Raw genomic sequence first — 23,835 nt, forward strand, 5'->3', positions numbered from 1 at the left:
TGCAGGTACAGGGATGATCAAACATGGCATCTATACTGATTTATCCTTCCAAAGAAGAAAAAAAGGCATGGAATCCTTCAAAACAACTAAGCAAGTTCAGGTTTGCATTTGCTTTTAAAATAAGTGAGCTCATGTATGCAATCCTTTCAATGCAGATATTGAAGGGAAAGGGGAAAAAATAATCAGTTGACTGTACTTGCAGTTTCTCTTGGCCTCAATATTTTCAACATTTTATGAAGAGTCATCACACAAATAAAATTTGAATGTTAAAAACCAAAATACTAAATATTTAAGTCCTCTACACCATGTTCGTTCAGAACAAATAAGAATATACAAATGCTAGTAATATAATGTGTACAAGGTCCCATTTGGCACATTCATTTGCTTTTCATGTCTGTGCAGAGGAGCTTGGAGACTAATATATCATAGCTTAGATGCATTAGCTTGCCATGAGCAAACTCAACTGCAAAACCATGAACAGTGACACTGAAAGGCTCTGCATCTATTTGTAGCAAAATAAGCACTCAGTCATCCACTGGATCTTCAGGAGCATCTTCTTCTTTTCGTCTGACCACAAGAACGGGACAGTCTGCATGCTTCGTACAATACTCACTAACAGTTCCCACAAACAACCTACACAATTAAAAAAAAACAAGGGAGAGTTATTTTCTCTCTCTCTCTCTCTCTCTCTCTATTTTATTTTACTTTCCCTTCCCTGATGAGATTTGCCATGGACATTATTGTATCACTTTGGTCTCATAGGCCCATTGGGTCTTTAGTAGATGCTTAATATATCTTCCTTTCTTCTCTCTTGGCTGTTGCAAGAGCTTGAGGCTCTTTGTTTTTTTTTCACGGATATTTTCTTTTAGTTTTACTTTCAGTACCATGATGATGTATTCCATGGACACGATGTAACATTTTGGTCTCATAGGTCATTTTGGCCTTTTGAAGACGTTAATACAACTTTCTCTCTCTTTTCCCCCCCCCCATTGCAGCTTGTATCCAGTGGCAGTGTTTGATACATGGAAAGGGCAAAATGGATACAAGTACCAGCACTACACTTCACATGCATAAGCTCATCACACAAACTCTCCTCGTAAGAAGAAAGAGGTAGTAGAGTGCCCCACTACTTGATAGAACCAGTGCCACAGTACGGTATCAACACAGTTACTTCCATCTGACTAAGCTCTCATCATTTCCGGCCCTCAAAGATGCAAAGCTGGGCATTCTAAAAAAACTTACTGTTCAGTTTCTTGCACCCCTATGGAGCATACCTTACATGTCCTCTCATACTCTGATCTACCATGTTCCTATAAACAAGGAAAACTAACCCATTCAACGAGAAATCACAAACAATCTTCTTGCACCCAATAAACTGGGATGTGGAATCAAATATCCTGCAGCCTTTCTTCTTCAAATGCATTTCAGCAACAAACCATGCAGTAGCCATTATAAATCCTTTCTCCTGCATCATAAAGGACGTTTCTCACGAAGGCATAACCATGGTACTATAACAGATATCTGCAACCCTTTCTGATAATCTCTCACAATCTCATCTTCTATATCACTCAAGATGAGAACTCCATCAACAATCAATCATCCAATACTTTTGAAATCTTTGCATAAACCAACTTCTCACACACATATGCTTCCGTCGTCTCCTTCCTCTCCTTGCTATTACCCCCTCCATTGCTCTCCCCCGCCCTCGGTTCTCCTGCCGTCCCCTTTCTGTCACCTTGCCTTCCCCCGATAGCCCCTCCTGCCCTGGAGCTCTCTGGCATCACCTCTCCTTGTGGTCTTGTGCCTGGTCCATCCCTCATGGAGGACTACAGCAGCCGCTCTTGTCATTCCTGCCTGACGCCACCCACAGATGTACTCTCCATCAAGGATCGTAGCCTCTTCCATTGCTGCTGCTAGGTCACCACGCTCGTCGGCAAAACTTCTCGGCAGCCGCCCCGAGTGTGGGCAGATCCGGGACTTGTTATAGGCAGCAGCACTGGTCGGCAACATCACCGATATTCAGTTCATGGGTAAGGGATGCATGAGGATCGAGTTCGATTCTGCCGAGCGCTCTAGAGCGGAGCCCAATACCAGTTCAGGAGGCGTAAATTTTCTTGGCTTGATGGCACCATGGATTCTTGTCTGAGTCGGATCCTTTGGGACAAGCGAGTAGTTTTCCGGTCTCATCGTTTGCTGCTGCAAGAGACAAAAATGTATTCGATGCGGAGGGCTTGTTGACCCCAAATCCAAGAAAAGTAATCAATGTCAGACTGCGACCATTGTAGTCACACACTTGGACAAAGTCATCTGCATCTACATCTCAGAATAAAGTATCCACCCCTACAAATGTTGATGTTGGGATGTTGTGGGCTGATGTGCTTAAGGGTGGGAATGATGAAATTGCAAAGCATGCAGGCTCATATTGATATGGCTTTTACTTGAATTGCTCCCTTTCTTTTGACAACGAATATGCCAATAAAATGAATGACATAATGAACATGGGTTGAATAACCCAAGAACTTGGAGATTGCTTTGGGAGTCGGGACTATATGTATAGAATGAAACCGGATATAGTGTGTTTGCAAGAACATAATTAGCATGCTCTAGTTGGGCAAACTAGTTTTTTCCATGGCTAGATATATATTATGCAGGTTTGAATACATTTTTTGGAGTTTGTGTAGTGCTGGTCATACATGCATTACATCCAATAGTGGCTTATAATGATCCAGATGGCCGTCTAATCATTGTGCAATGTATGTTGAATGGCTAAGTTTAAGATCAGCCCAAAGAGCTAGGCTTGGCACAAACTTTTGCAGTGTCTATGGCTAGCGCATTTCTATGTGGGGACTTAATTAATTCGGCACTATGTGATGGCAACGTGGTCACTTACATATGATTGCAACTGAAAGGGTATCATGGACAAATTTAATGCGGCATTTAAATGCAATGGATATTATCAACACAAAAAAGGTTTCACATTTCATCATAATGCCTTTATTGAATATCGTACCAGATTGGACCATTGGTACGGTTTAAATGCTGATCACATTGATCTAGTAGCATGCCGTAAGTGGGTTGATTATTCCTTGGGACTCTCAAATCATGCTCCTTTATGGATGGGTCTCTGTTTAGAAGTTCCCATTGATGATGTATAGCTGCTAGAAAAGAGGATTTGCCTCGTGAATAACAGTTATCTCACTCATCCCTTGTTTCAAGCTATGCTGCGTGATATTGACGATGCACTTTCAGCATAAATGTACGAGGACAGAGATGTTTCTTGGTATCATTTTGCAATTCGCAGCAAGGAATAATAACTGACTATGGAAAATGGTATTAGGGGAAGAAAGACATAATTACTGGGTTGAAAAATCAATTACAAGCTCTTGAAGAGCTAAGCCATACTCGTGTTTTATCCCCTCAAGAAGAATTGCAAATGCATTATGCCGGGCATGAACTGGACATAAATGATCAAAGAAAGCAAGTTCAATCATGGCAGAGACCTCTTTTGGACAAGGGTTGTTCTTCAAAAGCCTTCTTCAAAAGTTTGCATACAGCAAGGCAAAGGCAATGCATTTCAAGACTTTACATGCCAAACGGTGAATGGACACAAATATTATGCAATTGGACAAAGAACGTGTTACTCATTTTCAGCATTCTTGTGCTCGTGCGGAGCTGCTTTCTCATGTGAAAGAAATCAAGGATGCACAAGAAGCACAAGATCTTGAAGGTCCTTTCTCAGAATTAGAACTCAGTGCCATAGTTAAATCATTGGGTTGATGAAAATCCCCAGGTTGGGATGGTTTAATTGTGGAATTCCTGGGAAATACTAGAACAACCACTCTTGCTTATGATCAATCAATCATGGTTACAGGGTATTATGCCATCCTCTTGGCAAGAGGGGTTAGTCAAACTCGTGCCAAAAAAATAAATGTGTCCAAATATCTCTGATTGGCGGCCTATTACATTGATACTTGTGATCTATAAATTAATCACTAAAATGATCACTGGTAGAATTAAAACAATCTTGAATAGGGGCTTGCATCCAACACAGTATGGCTTTGTCCCTAGATGACAAATCACATATAATATATGTAATGCATATGTGGGAATAGAATATGCCAAACATACAAAGCGGAATGTCTTATTACTACAAATAGATGTGGCGAAGGACTTTGATATAGTTCATTAGGATTACATTGCTACAGTAATCATAAAACTTGGGTTTGGAGAAAAAATGCGTAATGTCATTTACAGGCTATATCAAGACAGCAAGGCATGGTGCATACTAGGCAATTGTCCTCTCCCTCGGTACGGGGGAAATTAGTTAGGCAGGGCTGCCCTTTGAGTGCTTTGTTATATGCAATTGCAACTCATCCTTTGTTACTTTATATGGATAAACTCACTCACAATGGATGACTACAAGGTTTGCAACAGCCAAAGGATCATACTTTGGTAGGTCAGGCTTATGTTGATGACTCATTCTTCTTCCCTAAAAATACACCGCATGATCTCAATGTACCTATGCAAGCTCTTGAGCTTTTTTTTTTTTTTTCAGGAAGAGACTTCTATTAAGTATGAGAAAAACATACAATAATCACAGCTATAAGCCGGAAAAGAATAGAATCACCCCAATATGTAAGGTGATTTCAACCACTGAGGAGCATCATGATGCCATGTAAGACCTATGGTACTAGAGGAAAAGAAGATGCCATGGTCCCATTCCCGCATAAATATCACACGCTTCGCCTGCACAGAACGAGAGGGCCCCTGAATCCGAGCCCAAGTAGCCATAAGAGTGTGGATGATATCACCCCATATAGTACTAATGCACTGAGATCCAAAAATCTGGACACCCTCAACAGCCTCCGTGCATCTAGCTCTCCAGATCTGCCATGCTGTAATACTGGCAATAATCTCCCAACTGGTGTCAATCCTCTGTCTAGGGAGTGTATAATCAGAGTGAGGAACATCCTGCAATAACCCATGCTGGGCAATACCTCTACGAATGAAAAAAGCAGAATCTCTACCACTGCCCTCATAAAAAAGCTGTGGACTGGACTAGGAAAGCCAAGCAATTGCCCCCCAAGTCACATGCATGGCTCGGCCACTCAGTTTGCCCATAAGTTGGGCTACAGGACCCCAAATTTGCTGTGCAATGCTGCATCCCCATAGACAATGTTGTACGGACTCGAAATCTACCGCACATCTAGGATAGGAAGGTGCTACACCGAAAACTAATCTCCACTGATTGGTGGGGAGACCACCATGTAAGAATAACCAAAAGAAATGAGAGATCTGGCTCCTTCTGTATGAGTGCCAAAGTCTATGCCAATATCTACGCTGTATCACTGGAGAAATATCATAGCTCTCCCAATGAGGCCTGAGAGTAGGGATCCTATGCAACTGTCGAGTGAGGAGAAGCCTGGCATTCCGAATAGTGAAACTGAAAAAAGGAAGGCTTTTCAAAGGATCGAAGACATCAATCCACTCCCACTCTCCTGGATCCCACTGAAGATATCTGATAGGACTGCCACCATATAACCACATACACCAAGAGCCATGAGTCACTATCTGAGGAGAAGGGTCAATATACCAGTGCTTCCCCGAGCGACCAACAATCCTCACTGGACTAAGCCTAGTATTTGGGATGATCTCCTCCATACTACATCTCCTCAATCTCCCACCAAGCATGATAGAATAAATGAGGCAATTTGTATCCTCCTGGCCAGGGAGAGCAATGACCTGCAGAGGTATGCCTATCCTCGAAAAAACTCCCAGCCAACTCAGATGATAGTCTCTGTGAAAGGTCCTAGAAAGCCACTCATGCGGAATAGTTGCATCAATCTGATCAATACGAATGCGAGAGCCCCTAAGATGCTGAGTGGATGCAACTCTCCGATCCTCCGGAAGACTCTTAAAGGTCTTCCAAGCAAGAACTGTGTATGCGCATCTCTCCCATCCTGACCATTGCATATAACGAGATGCACCAAGTGGCCGACTAGCCTCATCCCTAATGAACTCGTTCCACATAATAGGTTGTCGGTCAGCCTCGTCCGAAGACCTAGGAAGCCTTTGTCGCAAAAAAGATATCATGCTTCTCCATGCTCTGACAATCGCTGCAATAAGAGGGGAAGATGGTGCCCTAATATCAGCCTTTGTGAACAAAAAACGTGTGCTGGGCATCCAGTCTCTCCCGACCCTGGGTGTACATCTGGAAATCTGAGACAAGAAAAAATCCTTCCAAGGCTTAGTGCCTGGTAGGAAACCTCAGACCACAAAATTGCAAAGCAACGCCTTGCACTGAACATCCGGATCGATAATATTCAAGCCCCTCTCTCTTTTGGGCTGAATAACTGTGAGCCAAGCTACCCTGGCACGAGTGTCTGAGGTGCCATCCAAGCCCGCCGACCAGAGAAAATTGCGGATCAATCTCCACAATTGGCCAATGCACGCACGAGAAAAGCACCAACAAGAGGCAATAAACCAAGCTAAGGCAAGCAAAACCTGATTAGCCACCAAAGCTCTGGAGGCTAAATCTAATCTCTTGGAGCTCCAATGGAAAAGCTTCTTCCGGATACTCATAAGTACCGGAGCAAACTGCTGTGCAGGAGAAATATCAATCCCAACTTGGCATCCCAAATATCTAGCAGTGCATCCTCTGCTGATCCAAGTAAAACCAAGCTCTGCACCCCAATCAACTCTCGGTGAATCACTAACCCAAAAACCAACAGATTTGTGCCAATTAATGAGTGCCCCTGCTGCCGAACAGAACTCCTCTAGTGCTACCCGGAAGGAACATAAGCATATATGTGAAGCCTCCAAAAATAGGGCTGTGTCATAAGCTAACTCAGAGTCAACCAACTCCTCATGACTACGAAGAGGCAACCTCAATCCTGAAATACCAGCAGTGGAGCGGAGAAAGATGCTCATGGCCTCTGCAACTATGATATATAATAAAGGGGCTAATGGGCAGCGCTGTCGTACTGAGCGAGAAATCTGAAACCGCTCTCCTCTATCACTGAAGCAAGAACTCTACTGTGGGCATCACGATACATGCATGCAACTCCCTTGATCCATCTCTGAAAGAAGTCCATATGACTAGGAGTACCCTCAAGGAAGTCCCAATCCACTCTATCATAGGCCTTCTCAAAATCCAAGAGCAGAATGGCTAAGGGCTGATTGCTCGCTTTAGCCCATTCGACGGCCTCCCAAAATGAAAAAATGTTATCAAAGATGCTCCTGCCGTGTAAGAATCCATTCTGGGTATCATGAAAACATCCTGCAAAATTGGTTGCAACCTGATGCTCACTGCCTTAGCAAGTCCCAAGTAAGGTGATAGGTCTCCACTGGCCAATCAATGTCTTATCCCCGCTCTTAGGAATAAGATAAATAAGCCCCTCAGTGAGAGAAGAAGGCATAGAACTTGTGTCCCACATCTCCTGCAAAGCCGATGTGATCTCAGCCCCAATCTCATCCCAAAAAGTAATGAAAAAACAGGGGAGAGGCCATCCTCCCCTGGACACTTACCATGAGGTAAGGCATGAAGAGCATGACTACACTCCTGCATAGAAAAAGGGGCATCCAAAGCGGCACACATCTCCTCAGTGATCAAATGTGGCAATGCATTCCAAACCTTCCTCTGTGCCCTGTGTCTCAAATCAAATGCGGCTCAGCATTCTGAAGCTGGCAATAGAAATCGGTGGCAATCTGTCTAACCATAAGAGGATCTGAGTGAAGAGTGCCATGTGAATCCTGCAACTGCCTGACACTATCTCTGGCATGAGATGGGCCGTGAGAAGCAAAGAAATGTTTGTTACATCTGCCACCCATCTGTGTCCAAAAGGATTCCTAGGCATGGAAACGGTACTCCGCGCGCTGCTCAAGAGTGATGAAGTTCTGCTCTAACAGTACATAAAGAATCTGAAACCCATTGAGCATGAGGATGTTTCTCGTGCTCCTTTCTACAAGGTAGCCAATCTACGTCTAATAGCCCTTTCTAAGTCCAAGGCCTCTTGCCTCTTAGACAGGGCACATGTGTGACAAAAGTCACTAATATCACAAAGAACAGAGGCCAGGCTTTGAGAGGCCTGTAAGAAGTCATGAGATCTCCAAATATCGAGCATATGACGCGATAGCACTGCATCTGAAAACAAATGATCAGGGATGCGTACATGGGGTGCTGATCCATGGCAATTCGGATCTCTAATACATAAAACCACTGGGCAATGATCCGATTTGGAGGTGCCTGTAGCAATCAAAGTATGTCCACCTCTGTCAAGCACCCAATCATCCACATAAAATCCATCTAACCGTGCATAGATACATCCTACATCTCTTCTCCTGTTAGACCATGAATAAAGAAGAGTGGATGGACTCCTCAAAATGTCATCCTCATGCCAACAATCTCTACCATGAATGGAGAGTATAAACCTCTCCCAAGACGCTCTTTCAAGAGGATGCACCAAGCCCTCATGTCCACCTCTTTTATCCGTTGGACATCTCAACCGTATTGAAATCCCCACGTCTATGTTAGGAGCATAGAGGTTGAGAATACCAATGCGTGTAGTACCTTGCATAAGAAGGATCCACTGCGCTCTCGCAGGTAAAATGACACCATGTCCAATGATGCAAGGCAAGATCAAAGCTGAAATAGAGATACAAACACCACCCTTGGTACCAACAGCCGGTGATCAAAAGGTGTGTCCCGAGAGAAGCTTGCCTGATCTCCCACATTGACTAGCATCCAGTTTATGCTCTTGCAAGAGCAATATATCCAAAAAAGGATCAACATCCTGTGAGGCAAGAGCTGCATAGGGGTTAGGGGGTTCCACAGGGAGTGTGGGTGAAGGGGCAGGTGTACGGGGGTCCGAGGGTGCCTGCCATCCTTAACCACAACCCAACGCTGTGTGGTCTATTGTGGCAAAGGAGCAGCTGGAGTCTTGGCATCTGCAGAAGGCCTCTGATGGGCAGGACCACGCCGCCTCCTAGCATGGCCCCTTGATCTGGGACATTCTCTAGCAATGTGACCCTGTTTTGACGACAAATCCGACACTGGTCAGGTCTGCCTGCAATCTCCATCCTCTGGCGGAAATGAGATCCGTCAGGTCTCTGAAGCATAACATGATCATCAGTAATTGATGGATCAAGAACAAGCACAAGGACCTGGGGTACACCATCAAGAGTGGCGGTAACGGCCGCGGAAGCTGAGGCGGGAGAGCTCGGGAGGATTGGTACCTCTAGAACCTGGCCAAAGGATGCCCCTATGGAAGCTAAAAGCTTCCAATAGGACCGAGGAAGAGCAGGGAACCGTAGTGAGACCGGGGTAAGGTGCTGATCCTCCACCACTGGATCAAAGCCCACTTGGTACTGAAAGAAGAAAATCTTCCTAGGACCAAGAGGAAAGGGGCTGCTAGCCAAAGCCTGAGAAGTAGCTTCTGAAGAATGAAAGTCCACCTGGAAGAAGCCTCGACCAAGTAAACGAGTATCCTGAAAGTGCACAATCAGCTCCGAAGGGAGAGCTGCTAGAAGCCATTCACGGGCATGCCAACGAGAGGGGTGGGAACCATAAACTCTCGCAACAAGGGTAGTCTGGACCTCAAGGTCAATGTCGTGCGCTGAAGAGAGGTGAGCTCGTCTTGTGCAAAATTGATGATTCTCCCGGCCAGTGGGGGTGATGAGAGATTGGCTGCGGCAGAAAAAGCCATAAGACCAATCAAGAAAAGTGGGCGGCCGACTTGAATCCAGCTGCTGGGAAAACGGGAGCAGAGGAAGGGGGGCAAAGGTGGGGAGCAGCTGGGGAAGCAAGGGCAAAGGGGCAGGCGGGGGCAGCAGAGGGGCACGCGGGGACTGAAGAAGGTAGGGGGCGGGCAGTAAAGGGGGAGGCGGGGCAGCAAAAGGGGGGCTGGCGGGGGCAGCAAAAGGGACAGGCGAAGGCAAGTAGGGGGCAGGAGAGGGGCTGGCAGGGGTAGCTGAAGGGCAGGCGGGGCAGCAAAAGGGGCAGGCGAAGGCAGGCGGGGGGTAGCAGAGGGGTTGGTGGGGGCAGCTGAAGGGCAGGCGGGGATTGAAAGGCTAGCGAAGGGCAGGTGGGGATTGAGGAAAGGCTAGCGAAGGCTGCAGAGGGACAGGCGGGGGGTTGCAAAAGGGTAGGCGAAGGCAACAGAGGCAGGCGGGAGCAGCAAAGGAGCAGGCGGAGGCAACAGAGGGCAGGCGGGGACAGTAGCGCAGGTTCACGTCACTTCAGCTTTTGAGCTTTTTGGTGAGGCTGTAGAGGAAATCCAAATTGTTGCCCTTGAATGAAGCGGATTGGCACAACATTTTATGGCCGGGAGAGATCCTTTCACCCATTGACATTGGTTGGCAGTTTGGATATCCATTAGGGTGGAATGTGTCTCACTGAGAGGTTCCACTAAATGGGTCATTCAAGAAGTGCAAGCAAAACTAGATTACTGGCAATTATCTACTTGGCCTCTTTATGTGTGGCTTAGAATTGTGCAATCTATTCTCATGGCATACATTCAGTTTTTCTTCCCGCTTTTGATATGGTCAAAAACACAAATTGTTGGTTTTATGTCACAGACAATGGAAGTACTGCGGAAGGCAAAGTATCGTAAAAAAGCACTGAGACTTTTAAGAATGAGAGGCTCTTTTCGCTCAAAATGCATGGTGGACTGAATGTTCTTAATATTCATTATCATGTATTGGCAAGAAAAGCAACATTGCTACATACTTTTCGTGCACAAGAATAACCTTGCTCATTTGGCAAATGGAAGCTACAACATTGGGATATACTATTTGGATATGTGCACGGCAAGATTCCTAGCTGCCCATACACAAGCAGATTGATTGCTCACCAGAAAGAAGTGCTCCAATATTTGCATTGGTTTGGAAGGCCTCCATAGATAGGGAATTCATTGAGGCATGAAAACATACTCTAGAGTAGAGCTTTTGTTGCTCCATTGGCAATTACAACACCTCGACTAGCTTATTTCATGTTTGTTAAAGGAATATGTATTGTGCACGATTTCATATCCCTTGAGGGACATGTTTTATCTTTCCCACAGGCTCAAAGACGATGGGGTTTGGTTATGCATTACAAACATTCATGGCTGCAAATTAGAACCCAACTCCAGCCCTTTGAGAATGTGTTACATGACCCTCAACACAGTCGACTTAAAGATTGGATACTACAAAGACAAGAGACACTTGTTTTGGTAAAATTTATTTTCTCACAAATCATGGCAACAAGAGTCCACAAATTAATCATTCCATGGCCTTGGTTATCGAAGATGAATAAGTCGGCAAAATGGTGGAAATAAACTTTGGAGAACGTATGGAAAAGCAAGCTGTCCACACTAAAACAATGAGTATTCTTCTAGAGATGTATTGCAGAAGTACCCTGTGTTGGTAAAACTTTCGCAAAAAGAAAGATTACTATTGCTCGATACCCAACGTGTTCATGGTCTAATGAGACCATCCAACACTTGATATGGCGATGTATTGACACCCATGATTACTCGCATAGTTTATCTGTGTTTGACTGCCAGATTTCCTGGTACACTGTAACCGCTCCCTACAGGAGGCCTGACAAATCGGAAGATAAAATACACATATTTTAGATCACTTAACTAATTCAAACAATAGACAACACTTGCAACATTAAAACTGAAAATAACAAAAAACACTTGACACCATCACGGGGGCCAGAAAGGGATGCCCCCCCCCCCCTCCCCCCCCTCAATACTGTTATATTTCTTGGAGTATTTATTTGTACAAGTGTTCACGGGCCCTAGGCCAAATTTCTCCAGTCACAAGTAATCTCCCACCTTCACGGGGCGAACACCTGCTCTCACTGGTCTTCCAAGACCGTGCACCAACAGGCATGCTTGTACTAACGCCTGGCAAGGTGAAACGCCGCTGAGGGAGCAATACCTGGTGCTCTTGAATTAGCTTTGCTCCTAGTTTTCCTCATACCCCAAATGACCTTCACTAGCTCCTCCAAAATGTGAGGGCGCGGTCAGGGTAATCATAGAAAAAAGTCACCATCCTGATGGCCTTACTTAATGAAGGCAACAATTTTTCTTGACAAAACTTGTTCAAACTACATTTAATTTTAATAATTACTGAATCTGAAAATTACAAAGACAAACTTGACAAATATTCAAATTCAATTCTCAGGAGAGAAGCTCATCCCCTTTTTTATTGCACTCCCAAATTGTAGGCAAGTCCTTTCAACAGTAGATGTTGGACAGCAGCTGGTACAACTGCAGGTACAATTGGGTACCCCAGCATTAAGTACATCAACAGGTACAGTCGGGTACAGACTAGTACAATAGGTATAGCCGGGTACAGCTGGGTATAGCATGTACAACCGGGTACAACAAGTACTACTGGTACATATGCAAGTACAACAGGTATTGCTGGTACCGTTGATACAGATACAAGCGGGTACAAATAGGCGGATGCAGCTGGTACAGATGCAGGCGGGTACAAACAGGCGGGTGCAACTGGTACAGATGCAGGCGGGTACAATTGGTACTACAGATGCAGGCGAGTATAACTAGTATATATGCACTCGAGTACAGCTGATAGTAACAAGGTGGGTACTTTCCTTCAATCACACTTCCATCAACACTCCATGTGTGGGAGAAAAGAATTACCTCATGAAATAATAACTATGATGTTATTAATAATTAATCAAGGCATGAGCCTGCGTATCTTTACCATCCCAAATGAGCTTGTTCATCAGCAGTGGGTAAAACAACAGCAGCAGTAGAGCTGCTAGAACGTGCAACATCCTCAATAGATCCTACATCCACAGAACCTGGACGTACATCCATACCCTGCACAATGTTCCACACTCCTTTTACAACCAAAACATGCTGCATCATACATGCCCAAAGTGGGTAGTTGCTGTCTCCATCCAATTTGTCATCAGCAGAGCAGGCAGACAACATGCGAAATACATCATTGCTGTTATCAGCCATGGCCACTGACTGAAACTGATGCAAAAGCTACCTGTAAATGAAGCAAAGACTGAATAGAAAACAACTTGTGCTATGTAGCACGATCCACAATAGAATACGTATGCTTGTTTTACAGAAAACTGCACTGTCAAAATTTCTGCACAAAATGACGAAAACACCTGTACAAAACTTGTAATGCAAACTCACAGCCCCTGCCTCCTCCGCCCCCACGTTCTGTTTTGGCTTTCCCCTACTTGTAGCTCCCTCCACTCCCTTTATCGGAACCCCTCCCCTCCCCCTTCCCGCCACCCTCTGGCCACGCTTGACCCAGAGCGGAGGCAGCCGGCTAGTTCAGTCAGGCGTATGATCCATCGTTTCATGGAGCCAGTAGAGAAGACCATCGCTGCCTCCACACACACCCCCCACCCCCCGCCGCCGCGGGGTGCTAGGGCAGCCATTTGACTATAGCTTCTTTTGATGCCTTCCCGTCGAAGGAGCGGGTATGTTTGAGTAGACGATGGCTCCCATCCGTATATGTGTGGTGTTACATCACTCCAAGCCATCCACCCCAGAGAGTGGCGCGATGATCTTCTCCTTTCCCCTGAGTGCAATGCCGGGGACGGATTGGAGCATGGAGTCGGTGTCTGGCTGCTATTCACGGGTAGTAGAGCTCTCACACCATCTGCATGATTTGCATATTGCTGACGTGCTTACCCACCTCTAGCCCGTGGCTCGGATGGAATTGGATGGCTTGGGCCATAGAGATCAGGAAGGGGAGATGGTGTCCTCCAACCTGGAGGTGCTTCTTTTTGTGTTTCTTCATGTTTCAAAGGTAGCCCCTTCCCCCCTCCTACTGATACCTGCATTGCGACAGGTGGAGTCCAGAGTATGCATACTCCAAGGCAAGATTCGTGGCCATTTGGCACGGCTTCTCCCCAAGACCAATAGTGACTACTCTCTGTCGAAACCCACACCTAAGACTCTTTGAGTGGAGGGCAGTTCTGACGGTTCCACCTCCCACAGATCTTAGTTATGCGGATTGTCTCATGGAACATTTAGGGTTTGGGGGGTCCACATTGCCTTCAGAGGCATGCCCTTAGAGAGGAACTTCACAGAGTAGCAATTGGTGGACCCATTGACATTCTCTTCATTCAGGAGCACCATCTTTTAGAGGGGCGAACCCGCCACTGTGGGAAGATCCGACATGGCAGGAGTCACACCTTCTCGTCCCATTCTTTAGGCCCCTGCGGGACACAGGGTAGAGTATACATTTCCATCAGTGAGTAGTTATTGCCAGTAGTGGTTGACTCAGGCACCATTGTCATAGGACGAGCTCAGTGGGTGACCATCACAATTGGAGAGTATTGTGTGGGATTTCTGAATGTATATGCATGCACCAAACACCGCAGCAAGTCGAGCCACCTTCTCGAGCACAGTTCGCCAGTCCCTTCCGCAAGCGGATTTCTAGTGTATGGGTTGGGATTTTAACATGCTAGAGTCGGCAGAGGACAGACTCAAGGGTAGCATGGCTACAATTTCTGGTTCAAAGTACTCAGCTTGGGAGGAGTTGATTTTGGCTCTTAGGGGTCACGACCCTTGGCATTTACCAGCAGTCCTAGGAGTTTGTGTTTCTCAAGATTCGACAGGAGGACCTGCCCTAACCTATCGAGATTAGATCGGTTCTATGTAGATGAGTGGGCTTGTGGTCGTGGTGGCATGATTGGTATTTTGGCAGGCACTACTTTTTCCGATCACACACCAATTATTCTTTCCCTGGAGGACTCCTGGAGACCGGATAGACATTTGAACACCCAGATCCCTAATAGCCTCATCCAGAGATAATGATTACGGGGCCATGCCGGAGAGGTTGAGAGAGGGATTGATCCATTTGATTCCCAAGGAGGGTGGTGATAGATTAGAGATTCGACAGTGGAGACCCATCACCCTCCTAGGGGCTGCCTACAAAATTCTAGCCAAGGCCATCAACCGGCGACTGCATCCCTTCCTCCCCGACTTGATACATGGTACACAAACAAGTTTTATTCACGATCAGAGCATTCTGGACAACATCTGGGAGACAACCGCTTTGGCCAGGATGTGTTAGCAGGATCTTATTGTTCTCCTTCTTGATTTCTTGATTTTGAGTTGATCTGCAACTTTTTACGGGTTGGCAGAGCCTCGAGAGGCTGCCCGGGCCAAGATGGCCTAGAGAGTGACCATTCAGCTACGACGGAGAGGGGGCTCCAAAGCCATGCCCTTTTGGGCAAGTTGATTGTTCGAGGTCTTCTTTCGAGTGGCGAGCCCTGGAAGGACCTCCTCTTGGCTAGGATCTCTGCCCGCACCCCGATTCTGGGAGCCCCTTGGCCTCAGAGCACGAGATGGATTTTCATGGAGATGCGGGCTCATGGCTTTAGCCTGGCATTTGAGGACACATTTGGAGCCAGTCTTGTGTGCTTGGGATCATCTCATGTTGGCCCTTCACCAGTTAGATTCAGTAGCCCTTGAGGAGCGTCTCTGACAGCCTCTAATCTTGAACTCCTGGTCCATCTGCCTAGTGGTCACATGCTTGGGGCTTGCCCGCACTATCATGGGGAGCTTTGAGCATGGGTCCCGCTAGGTCACTTGGAGATTGGCTTACATTTAGATAGCTGCCCCAGAGGCCCAGCATGAGAGGGGCCTTAACGGGATCCATGGTTGTCACGATACGAAAATACGATACCGTACGGGAATTTTTGGTACGATATGAACTTTTCGGATACCATACGATAAAATACGGTTTTTATTTTTTACACTTACAACCTATGGAGCTTCAAGCTTGAATGTGAGGGAAGGTTGGGAGGGGAGGAGTCTACAAAGCTTGAGGAACCAGAACATGGATATGTGTCTCTCCCAGTTGGATCTCCTGATTGTCTCCAAAAAAGAACCTGGATGGGTAATGCAATACCAAAGGTCTCCCAGTGTAGCGTTTATGACTAAGGGACCGTCCTTGCACAAATACGAGCAGTGCATCTAGGGTGATAGGTTTAGGGACTCCTCTCTAGATCAAAATGGCCATGTCCAAATCTTCTCCCTTGTACATAACTTGAGAATCTAACTGTCTAGCCTACCTATACCAGGGATCTCCAAATGATTTAGCAAGATTCTCTCATCCTACCAATCAAGTGTACACTACCAGTCTACCTTGCAAGATTTTTTAGGTCTCTCAACAACCCCATATGGAATACTGAGTGGACATGAAAGTTGCGAAGTATTGCGAGCATTTGGGATCTTCGTTAAGCAGGGTTTCTATATTTTTTAAAAGCATTTGGAATTTTTTTTTTCAAGGAATTTTTTTTTTTTGGGGGGGGGGGGGGAGAAAAAAAAAACTCGCACCGTACGATATCGTACGGTATCGTACCGTACAAACCCATTCGTACCGGTACGAGAAACAACTATGACGGGATCCAAGGCAGGGACAAACTTAGCCTCAACATCGACCCTTCCATCCTCCCCGAAGTGGCTGGCCTCGATCCGAACCCTCCACCCCCACAAAGGCTTGGAGGAAGAGGGCCAAAATCCGGGTTCCTAGCGAGTGGGAACTCTAGCAACTCGGCACTTCATCCCTACAGAAGCCCTTTTGCGTGCTGCGCTCTGAAAGGTATCCCTCTCGTGAATGGAATGAGGTAAAGGAATGCCTGCAACGCTTACCTCGTACTTGCCTTGCCTTCTGGGGATCCGCGCCGTTTCCACAATTGTGAGATCCTTGCACTCTGCAACACCATTTTGTTGTGGAGTATAAACAACTATCAAATCTCTCTTGATCCCGTGCTCCACCCACCCTCACATCATAGCTCACCACCATTCTCCACACATCTGCCACCACTTCTTTCATTGGCACGCGGTTATCTACCACCAAGCCACCTAGCAATTCCATGCCTCAAAACTGTTGGCATGATGACGAATGCCGAGCCACACACTCCCATCTTAAGCATGAGGTACGGATTGGGCAAATCATGAAGCGCCAAGGGCAACAGATTTCTCAACGCCTCATCCAACATAAGAAAAAAGAGTTCTACTGCAAAGAGGCTTGGAGGAAACTCCAAGAACATGGCCCCCCACACCTATCACCTGCCCAGACACATGGCACTCCTATGCACGCTCTCTCTTATCATATCCCCCATCAGCCACCTTTGCCCTCACCACTAGAGCCCCACCCCACTACCTCCACCTTCTTCACAAAGGGCATGGTCCTCAAGGCTATCCATAGACTACATAATGGGTGGGCCTAGGATGATGAGGAGACACTATCGAGTACATCTCACATGCCGATGATACCCTGGCCCCCCTACTAGCGATTTGTAGCTGATGAGAGGCGATCGTTTCTGACGTCGGGGGGAGAGGGGGGGGGGCATGCTGGAATGCGGAGGCCCGGTCCGACGTAACTCCTCTCGGCTAAGATTGGGTCCACAGCGGCCCAAGGTGGGTCCAAGGGATCCACTGTATGTGACTGTCTCCTCCTTGTTCTAGAAGAAGTTGATGATGGTTGGCTGGCAAGGGAGGGGTTGGGATGGTTGGGGACGAAGCTCTCTCAAACAAGAAAGTATCCCTGTGTCTACGGAGCTTGAGCAGGAGGATTCCTAGGCAACCTTGGTCCGGGAACTCAATGATCCTAGAAAGTGGGCCAAATGCCTCATGGAACAGATAGTGAAACCATAGATCTCATACTATACTAGGTAGCGACATATGTAATGCTCCTTTGTCTCAACCTGTGTGTGGCATAATCGACAGATCCTCTCCTCTGTGAGTCTCCTTATGAGCTCCCCGGCTTTGAAGACTCCCTCTCTCCACTCTGAGATCGTGCTGTAATTATTAGGATCAAGTGGATCTCTGGCTTTTAGGATGGGCATGATGGTGTTAGTGGACCAAAAGGGTGGATAGCCTTCATCCAAACATGCTCCATCGCCATTGAGCTACCTTTCCACGTGACGTAGCTGAGGGAGACCTCTCGGCCATACGCATTACCCCCATGCTTGATATTTAGGAGAGTGGTATACCATCTATTGGGGGCTGATGGTCCTCTCATGTTTTATGTTCCTTTTGTCTTCCATGATGAGATTTCCATGGACAGTTTTGTATCACTCCAGTGATAAGCCCATTGGATCTTTAGTATACACTTGGTATATATTTCTTTCTTTCTTTCTCTCTCTCTGCCCTCTCTCAAACAGTGACCTAACCACATCTATACCTTGAACAGAGGCAATCTGTCTTGACTGCACTAGAGTCGCCTAGGCGACTAAACAAGATAGGACATGTTAGGGTATTCCAAGGTCACTGAGCGGTTCCTCTTACAAGATGGGACATGTTTGGGTATTCCAAGGTCACTGGGCTTCATACGGATTGCCTACAGTTTGGATGCACCACTATTACCTCTCACCCGCCAGGACATTATCCAAGCTGACCTCTTCAGATTGGATACCCGTGTCACATGGTTGGATCCACTGCAGCTTCCTACGAAGGTGCAGTTTCACCAAGATCACTTATGAGGCTTACAGTGAATGGCTCTATTCAGAAGGCTGGCTATCTTTATTGACACATGTCACATGCCATGAGGATTGCAATCGGCCAGATCAGAGTCTCATCAAATCTCCTAAGGGTGGAGACCGGGCATGCAGAGGGCACTACCGAACATAACAGGGTTCGCTGATTCTGTTCGCTAGAGGTTGAGGCAGAGAGCACTATCTTTGCAGATACCCAATGTACTATGAGAACAGGATTTGACGATTCTGTTTGCTAGAGGTCGAGACAGAGGAGCATTATCTTTGCAGATGCCCAGTGCACTATGAGATACAAGGAAGATTTCTTTGCCTCTTCAAGGAGGGATTTGGGAAACTATCTCAGGTCATTGATTTCCCAGACCAGCGATGCTTGGGACTCTACTTGATTGAGCTACGCCACCACAGAGATCAGATATGCAGAAGGCATAGAGGTGGACCCCAAATACCTCACAACGCACCATCACGAGTTTCTTTCATCCGACCAAGGATGGAGGCCTTCATCGAGATGACCACGAGATAGCCCTGATCTGGATGCCCCTACTCGATAGACCATGCACTGCACGCCGACAACACGTGCCACAGATGCCACCGCGCCTAAAAGAAGACAGAGCAATTCAGGAGCAGCAAGCTAGATGGCCAAGACCCACTGGTCCGAGGAGATGCTCCACCCCACAGCTTCAGATCCGAGAGATCCTCCAGAGATACAGGAGTGCCCCTCCATTTGATCAAATCAAACTTCTCTTAGTTGTACCCTAATGGCCCAGACTCCTTTTTCCCTTTTTTTCATGGAACCCTTGGAAATGCGCTAATGGCTTCGTTTTGGAGAGCCTGTATAGAGTCATAGATGTTGAGAACCCACTGGATCCCCTCACATTATATCATTGTAGCATTGTACCAATGGCACTTACTGGGCTGTTGTTTCTTCTCTCAGCTCTAGTTGGGTTTTGTTTTTTTTAATGTGTTTTTCCATGATTTTGTCAATTCATGGACACATTGTAACACTTTTGGTCTCAACCAGCCCGACCACATCACTCGACTAGTATAATATTAGACCAAACAAGAGACCTACAATCTGAGCGTAGCTTTGAGACTCATCTGAGGTAATGTCGGCGCCCGCCACAACCTTAGGACAGTGTGTCCCCTCTCTCTCTACCCTTAGTACACAGTCTGGTGTGGATACATAATCCCACACTTGCATGTGTCCTATTTGACATAATGCCGAACCTATCTAAGCCGTCTCTTAACCACAGCCACATATGGCATCACCCCAATGTCAAAACGAGCTGTGCCGAGTGTCTGTGCTACTCTACCACAAAGTGACCACTCATAAACGGGGACCTTAGAATGTAGATATAGCCAGTACTACCCACGCAGTCCATCATGACGAGGGTGGAGCATTGATTTCCAGCAATCATCCGTAACCTTGTGGGTTTGAAACAAGTTTTGGATGCACTACCTCAAAACTAGTTGAGTCATTGGGGCTACCATACAACAATATTAATATTCAATCAATAAAATTTGCAAAGGCACTTAAACACTACATTTAAAAATTCCAATACCTGTGTATAGTTTTCAAACCACGACTACCCACTACTAGCATGTCTGAATGCACTCTTGAAACTTCTTTGCAAATAACCTCTTTCGGATCTCCTTTCTTGATCCACGCCTTGCAGGGCAACTGTAAACGTGACAATATTAATCAATCACTCCCCAAGATACAATGAACCCTATGTTCCATATTGAAAAAACATGCGATACATAATGCAAGATGTCATGCCACTTACAAAGACATTGCAGTGCTTCATTGTGCAGCTTAGAAATCAATGCCCCACCCTCATAAAGTGGTCCCAAGGTCCCTAATACAAGGAGAAGCCAATAAGAATATCAAGGTGGAACACCTTGACCTCAAATGCGATGCTAGAAAGGGACAAATTAGACAGTTAAGCTAGAGAACAGGCTGACGAAAGGATACATTCATTTTGGCAGCAAACTAGACCAAATAAAGTGGTCCCAAGGTCCCTAATACAAGGAGAAGCCAATAAGAATCTCAAGGTGGAACACCTTGACCTCAAATGCGATGCTAGAAAGGGACAGACAAATTAGACAGTTAAGCTAGAGAACAGGCTGACGAAAGGATACATTCATTTTGGCAGCAAACTAGGCCCCATTAATCAGGCATGACTGTCCTTCACACTCAATTGCATTGTTGCTTGAAGATGGACTTGATAAGCTGCCCAAAAAGTGTGTGGATTATGGGTGGCTGCTTCAGCTGCGATTGGGTGATGGATCCTATCCCTTACCCCAAAATCCAGGATACTCACTCCCCATCTTTTCCTCCTCACTCCCTCTCCTTTCCCACCTTGAAAAACACACTCAATATTTTTTTATCAAGTATTTACATTAGCCTTTTTTTCTGTGCAAGCTAAACAATTACTTTCATACAAAGTGAAAGGATGGCAAAAAGGGGAGGGGACACCCTTCCTAGCCAGCCACTCTCGAGGAGGACTACATCATTATAGGAAAGGGGGGATTGCCATCTTGATGGCATGTAAAGTCAAAGCCCCCCTTGTGTTCGTCCAATATCCAAAGCAAAGCCTCTATAATCTTCAAGGCAGCCCTAAAATCTCCTTAAATCCAGCCCTAAACACCCTAAGGGTGTCCTGAGTTCTGCCCAAATTGCACTCACCGTTTTTGGCAAGGGAAGTGTTGAGAAGCTTCACGGTCTCAGTGCATGCAAACTGCCAAGTGTGTGATGCATGTAATCTCCCACTATTGGTCCTGAGACTTTCAGTCTTCTTCTACACATACTTCATATCTGTTGGCTATTATCATGTGCATGCACATGGACATGCTTTTTCCAGGGCTAATCCTTGAAGGGCAACACATGAAGATCAGATTTAGAACCAGATATAGGAGCTCTACAGCTTTATTGGCATGGAAAGATGTGGAAGGACCACGAAGCTGTCGGCCAATACTATAGGGATATATTCCTGTAGGCTGCAGCAAGATGGATTTATGGGTCCAAGGACCTGGCCGACAGAAGATTGGCCAGTCCACCCCTGTTCCCAAGGTCTATTTAAGGCAATCGTTTAGCTCATTGTAGTCATTCAGGGCTGAGACCAAAGTGCTCATCGTGCATCCTCAGAATAACATACTGTGCTCTACCAGGCACAATGACCCCGTGATCCACAATGGCCTGCCGCCATACATCCGCAATGACCATACATACTCCTACCTGCCCACCCAAGGGGCCAAAACCTGCAGACCAAAATGTGTCCCATCTACCAGGCATCACCGACCCATATCTCCGAATCCTACTCTCACTCAAATGGTGCTCCTGCATCATCAGAATATCAATACTGCCCCCAACCAGGCATCTCTGAAGCTCCTGCCTCAAGCAACCACGATAACGTACATAGTGTGCACCGCCAAGGCCCTGTACATTCCATGAGATGATCCTCATGGATGACCTGCTGAGGTGGAGGCTGTCTCAGCCATACGGCGGGCCTTCGCAAGCGGCTTGGATGGAGAGTAATCCCCATCCGAGCGGCTACGAATCTGCCCACCCGGTGTGCTGCAAGAGTCTCGGACCAGGCGCCAGTGGCTGTGTCCCATAGCGACTGCCACCTGCTCGGAGAGAGAAACCTCATGTATGCATACATAGCCAGGGTCTCGTGCTAGGTCTACCACTATGCGAACCACCAAATGTCGAGTCCCGGAGGCATCTGCACTCCCGGTATCAAAGAAATGTGCCAACTCCCAGAGTCGGCCTATCACATCTATCATCTCCAAATCGCTCACATAGTGAGAAAACTCAACTGCCTGAGTCTTCAAACTACTAAGAGCGAGATCCAGAGTCCACTCCCGGTCGCTAGTGCCGCAAAGAGGGAAGGAGCAGGCCACTGCTGAATCAAGTGTTTCCTCCCCTCAGGCCGGAGGTATCACCACATGAACTCTGATGGGTGCTGGCTCATGGGGGCCCTCCGCTCCAAAAAGGCGTGTGAAGGAGTAGTCGAAAGCCTCCGAGCGCTGTCTAGTGTCGAGACTACTCAGCCGACTGCGGATAGAGGATATCCGTGAAGCACGAATCGGCATGGTAGGTCTCCTCTGCGGTGCTCGAGCAAGGTCGGTGCTCAGTGCCCGTTGGACTGCAGGTGAGCGCCAGGGTACTGCCAGTGCCTCCCGGGGAGCTGAGGCGAGTGGAGGGGGAGGGGGGGGGGGGGAGAAGGGGGTGGGGAAGGAGCCGCTGAGAAAGTAGGAGCGGGAACGGGAGGAGGCGAAGGTGGAAGCGAGGCGGGAGGGGGGGACGGGGGAGGGGGGGTTGGGGGTGGGGGCGAAGGGGGGGGTGCTGGCATCTCCTGATCCTCAGTCAGCGCTGGGGTCTCCTCCTGGAGGGGAGCAAAGCTGTTCCTCACTGGAACCCAGTGATGCTGAGGCTGTGATGACTGCTGTTGCGTCGGTCTCTGGGCATGCTGCTGTGGCTGTCTCCCTCTATAGCGCCCCTGTCCAGGCTGCCAATCCGAGGTCTCTGTGGGCTGAGCAGGTGTCGCGGAGGCTGCCTGCTGAGCCACATCTGTGGGCGGGCCATCGGGGGTCTGCTGCTGCTGCGATGAAGGTCGGGGTCTCCTGCAAGGGCAGGCCTTGGCCAGGTGGCCGACCTGCCTGCATATAAAACATTGGTTCGGGAGCCCCGAAAACTCCACTCTCCGATCGATCCATCCCCCCCCTATCCTAGGTAACTGAATGACCTTCGGAAGGGAGGAGATGTCAGGAACCAAAACTCTGACCGAAGGCAGGCCAGTTGCTCTAGCCACCACTGAAGCTGCTGTGGGGCCAGTCTCAAGCACCGAGCCCACCAATGATCCTATCCTAGAAAGGAGCGGAAGGTACTCGCGGCGAAGTCCAGGAAAGCAAACTGTGACATGGAATAGGCGCTCTCCCTGCTCGGCCGCCCGCTGCTGGGTCGAAACCATGCTGCCAAGGTCTAAAGAAGGCCCGAACGCCCCTGATGTCAAGGGGACTCATGGCTAGGACCTGGGCCACGCTCTGGGCTGTCTCGAACTCAATCTGGTAGTGTCCGCGGCCCAGTAACTGAACGTCCAGGATCTTGCCCACATCTGCAAGAAGGCGGGCCTGGAGAATATCTCGGATCTCCCCTCTGCTGGGGCGGGTGCCAACTATACGACAGATGGTGGAATGTGCCTGGAGGCGTTCCACCTCTGCGGTGAGGCTCGCTTCCTCTTCTGGCGAAAGAGAAAGCCTGATGGGGATATCCTCGGGGGCGGGCGAGGGGGCTGCGGAAGAGTCCCTCTGAGGTGGGGCGGGAGGAGCCTCCATCA

At 47.4% G+C, this 23,835-nt stretch overlaps 1 protein-coding gene across 1 annotated transcript in view; it reads right to left on the reverse strand.

Annotated features, from left to right (window-relative positions):
• Positions 1-208: 208 nt before the first annotated feature.
• The window catches only part of LOC147611021 (universal stress protein A-like protein), an 81,576-nt gene continuing 57,949 nt past the window's right edge, over positions 209-23,835 (reverse strand). The window contains exons 3-4 of the mRNA XM_086785673.1: positions 20,056-20,174; positions 209-633 (exon numbers count right to left, since the gene is read on the reverse strand). Of these exons, the coding sequence (XP_086641799.1) occupies positions 525-633; positions 20,056-20,174 (228 nt within the window). The 3' untranslated portion in view covers positions 209-524. The remainder of the gene's footprint in view (positions 634-20,055; positions 20,175-23,835) is intronic.

This window comes from Cibotium barometz, chromosome 48, assembly GCF_041138505.1.
Source record: "Cibotium barometz isolate CiBa-2024 chromosome 48, ASM4113850v1, whole genome shotgun sequence".
Taxonomy (NCBI): Eukaryota; Viridiplantae; Streptophyta; class Polypodiopsida; order Cyatheales; family Cibotiaceae; genus Cibotium; species Cibotium barometz.